This window comes from Sinocyclocheilus grahami, unplaced genomic scaffold, assembly GCF_001515645.1.
Source record: "Sinocyclocheilus grahami isolate Dianchi unplaced genomic scaffold, SAMN03320097.WGS_v1.1 scaffold4208.1, whole genome shotgun sequence".
Classification (NCBI taxonomy): Eukaryota; Metazoa; Chordata; class Actinopteri; order Cypriniformes; family Cyprinidae; genus Sinocyclocheilus; species Sinocyclocheilus grahami.
The window spans coordinates 24,232-28,889 of NW_015509190.1; the positions used below are offsets into that span (position 1 = coordinate 24,232).

A 4,658-nucleotide genomic window follows, 5' to 3' on the forward strand; every position below is an offset into this window, starting at 1 on the left:
CCCAAAAGCAAAACACATACACCACTCTATCCTGTACTGTTGTGGTTTTACATGGTAATCCAATGTGCTACTTTTTAATAGTGCAAATACAAATCTTAAAATAGCCACACAAAATGGTCACATAGTCTGAAAATTAAAACCAAAAACCAAGTGACAACTGACTTGGATGTGGTGGAGGAGCGCTGGTCCATGCTGACGGAGCGGCGGAAGGCTTCTCTCTGGGCAATGAGGGCTGATTTGGGTGAGGCTTTGGGGCTGGGGTCTGAGTCAGCACTGTCATCGTCCCCCATGGCCTTTATGTAGCTGCCACTGCGCATACGTCGACAAGGGATCTCACCACCACTGTCAGATGGACCGCCACCGCACCAATCATCTGAGGGAACCTACAAGAGACATATGACTTGCTGTCAGCCTGGCCTTTATTTTTGTTAAATGACGACGGATGAGGCCATTTTATATTTACACAAAAAGCTAATATTAAGAAACTAAAATTTTAGACACAATATCGGCAGTTTCTTTGAATCGACTGAACAAGTCGTTTGAGTGAATGATTCATTGATTCACTCAGAATGTCAGCTGTTTTGTTCTTAAATGTATATGTGTTTTTGAACAAATCAGAGTGAATGAATTCAAATGACTCACTCATTAAGGCAATCACTTGTTTCATACCAGAAGGAATCAATGTCTTAAACAAATGAGAAAAGTGACTGTTTCAATGACTCAACTCAACATAAGAAAGTCACTTGTCGCTACCTACTGGTGTATCGATGTAACTTGTAGGAAGAATGACAGAAAAACAGTCTGTCTGGAGTGATACAAACAGTGAAAAGTCCTAGTGCTAATTTCGAGGACCTAAACTTGCTGTTGTGTAGTTACTGTATATATCAATCATATGAGAGAAAATGCAATGATATGGCAACTAAATGTTTATGTATATCAGAAAAAAACAATCTTGTTAGAGCTGTGGCTTTCTGGCCACAGCATGACCAGAGGGAATGCACGGTTGAACTGAGGGCAGCTGAGTAAAATGGGATCTGATTGGCTGACAGGGATGAAAGGCACCAGCTGTACATTTAGAGCTGTCATCACACTCAAGAGCTACACCTTGGCTGGGGCATGGACAGAGCACAGATGTGTGGAGATAGCAGGTTATGGAGGGGAGAGGCAAGATTATTTATTTTCATGAACTCTGCTCTCCAGAGCCTTGTCCTTTTCTGATAGCATCGCTGCATATTATTGCTGTTTTTTGCCTCTGCATTCGCTCCCTGTCACATATTTTGAACACATAACATACAAAAATTATGTCTTACAATCCACTAAAAGTTGGCTAGATGTTTAATAATGGTTGCAGTTCCAGTATTGTCTATGTTTCACAATTGGATGTTCCCTCTTAAACTTGATGCTCTACTCCCTGTTTTATTGTGTATATATATATATATATATATATATATATATATATATATTCTCTGTGTTTCATTTTTTTTTAATCATTCAGCTTTGCTTTCACTATGAGGACACAGGAATACTGAATTAAATATAACATCAATGATTAGCACACTTAAATGGGTAGCTCATTCAAAAATGAAAATTCTGGCATCATTTGCTCACCCTCTAGTTGTTCTTTTTTTTGTGCTCAACAGAAGAAATAAACTCATACAGGTTTGGAATAATTTAAGGGTGAGTAAATGGTGACAGGATTTTCATTTTTGGGTGAACTATTCCTTTAAGATTGTAGGTAAAGAGTTATCAAGGGACATTTTGTCCAAAGAGGCAGGCAAAAATATAGACAAATATTTAAGATAGTGCCTCAACAGAGGGCTTCATACTCCTTTTCGCACCCTTTCTTTCACTGACATCAGATGATAATCCAACCACCAAATTACCAAGGATGGAGATGCACTTGCACTCACACACACACACACACACACACACACACACACACAAATTGGTTTGTTTTTATGGTTTATGGGGACTCTCCATAGGCGTAATGGTTTTTATACTGTATAAACCATATATTCTGTTGCCCTACACCAACCCTACCCCTAAACCTACCCCTTACAGGAAACTTTCTGCATTTTTATAAGCCTTTTGAATTACGGGGACACTGAAACTGTCCTCATAAATCACCTTCTCATTGTAATACCTATGTCATACCCATGTTATTATACAAATTTGTGTCCTCATAAACCACATAAACATGCACAAACACACACACACACACACGATAAGGAATGCTGTATCTATCACTTGACCACTGAGTGGGGTATTTTAAGGTCATCTCTTTCAAAGGATGATGTGACTCGATCTCTCTATCCATCTATGTTTCTCTTGGCTCCACCCCTCCTATCTTCCTTCTAATACACACGCGCACTTAGGTAAACAAAAACAAACCCATACACAAATATAATTTTGAATCAGGAGCTCAATTGGCCTCTTCTGGAGAAGCTAATCATTGATTTTTATAATCCTTGGTTTGAGTGTCTCCACCATTCTCTTCATTTTTCCTCAGACTTCCATTTTGTTCTTTTAATGCAGCGGGAAAATACCGAAAATTCCTGCAAAGATGTATGTGTAATGTCACTGCATTACTGTCAAACCGTTTTTCTTACATATCTTTCATATAATTGGTCTCCTTCTAACCATTTGAAATGAATAGGTCACTAAAAATGGTTCACTGAAAAATAACACATACTGTACAGCATGTGCATGGAATCAATAAAGTGCAGGTGAGTAAATAATGCCAGAATTTTAATTTAAAGGGACAGTTCACCCCAAGATTACAATCTTATTCATTTACTCACCCTGATGTTTTTATATAACTTTCTTCTGTGGAACATAAAATAATATATTTTGAAGATTGTCATTGTTGTTGTTTTTTTTGTCCAAACAATGTTCACCACCCCGCTACCCACAAAACGTTCCTTCTTTCCCACAAAAAAAAAACAAATAAACAACAACAAAAACACTTTCAATCTTGCAATCTGTGTTATTGTTCTCATCCTCTTATTTTTCCCCCAACAGCCCCTGGTATTTGTTCTCATTATATTGACACATTTCACTTCCTCCTGCTCCCCTGCTAATTGCGACACAGATCGACTGACTTGTAACAGACAATTCATCTGGTTCATCCCCATGTCTTCATTTCAGATCACATAAAAAATCTGCTCTCCTGCGATGAGCCCCTGACTGAGCTGCAGTCCACAGCTGGGTTTCTTTCTCCCCAGAGGCTCAGGCTAGCTGAGTCAGCTGCTCTGCCTTCAGCTATCACTGTAAGACCTCACACAATTTCTTCTGGACCAGCTGCTCTTCATGATGGAACACAGAATGAGCACTGATGGGGACTATATGCAAGCTTGGGGGTTATCTGGATATCAGAATCTACTTTGAAACTGTAGCTTCCAAAGCTATAAGATACTCATGATTTAAAGTATTCAAACTACAGTCAAGCTACTCTTTTGTGAGTAGCCTCTATTTTAAGACTGTGTCTTAAGAACTAGTCTGATCAACTTGCTAATACTAATAATGTGAACAACAACAGCAATATAGTGACTGTCATGCTACACACTGTCTACTTGTAGTTAGTTACTCTTCAACATTGCTGGCTATGACAATGTACTGTATGTAGTTACACAGTAACCATTGACAGATAGGATAAATGTGTGTATCATACTGAGTGGGAATGTATGAAAGTTAATAGGTTGTCTCGCTGTGACAAATTAGCTAAATAATAGTGACGACTGACCAGATGTATTTCTATCATGGTGAAGCTGATGTTCTGTGTAATTGGAGCTTGCAAGTGCTAATATTACAGGAAGTGAAATTAGTGTCAGGGCATGACCTCTATGCACGTTCCTGTGGTCCAGTAGCCCTGGGCAACAATAGCACAGAATGCAAGAGACGGCACAGTTGGTTATGTCCATCACAAAGCATTGACTTTTCTCTCTTTCCCACTGAAGAGCCCGGGGACAGAGCAGCCATGGGATGGGGTGCACCTGATGCTTATTGTGCTTTCTCACAGCTGCTATTCAGTCTATACTTTGCTGAAACTGGTCTTCTTTTATTTGAGCACCAGGTGTTTGAAGTCCAGGCATGAATGCAACAATAATGATAACCGGCAACGCTTCTTCTACACAGCCTGATATTTTCTTTCACCACCACTATAAAGAAACAAGTGTCATGCAGGCAACTTTGGGGGAAAAACAAACAAACAAATGCTGGAGAAATCACCCATTTATGCCTAAATTTAGTAGTCAAGTTGCACCTTCCACATAACATTTGCTGAAGACTAACACATATCTGTGGAAAACAAAAGGAGTAATTAGCAAAATGTCAAAGCTGCTCTTTTTTTAAATCTCTGGTGTCTGCTAAAGAAAAAAACAGGATGTGCACAGGGATACTGTGAAGCTGTAGGCCTTATTTTATAAGTGGCGCTCAACTCTGTCATTTACTTATTTATTTTTAATCTGTAAGCCTTATTTAAGTAGTGCTCAACTGTGGCTCACTGTTGTACCTGGAAACGAGCGTAACCTCCTAGAGCTCCATTCTGTTACCTTAGAAACATAACCATATGCTGACACTTGGTGGAAAGTGTGAGAGAGTGTATAGGAGAACAATTATCCTCATTCAACCTGTTGTCATGTCAGATACAGTTTCCACCC

The 4,658-nt window shown here is 39.2% G+C and overlaps 1 protein-coding gene across 1 annotated transcript in view; it reads right to left on the minus strand.

Moving 5' to 3' along the window:
- The window catches only part of LOC107576715 (disks large-associated protein 3-like), a gene marked incomplete at its 3' end in the record, with an annotated part of 31,061 nt that overhangs the window by 24,228 nt on the left and 2,175 nt on the right, over positions 1-4,658 (minus strand). Inside the window, exon 2 of the mRNA XM_016262856.1 lies at positions 141-383. Coding sequence (XP_016118342.1) covers positions 141-383 — 243 coding nt within the window. The remainder of the gene's footprint in view (positions 1-140; positions 384-4,658) is intronic.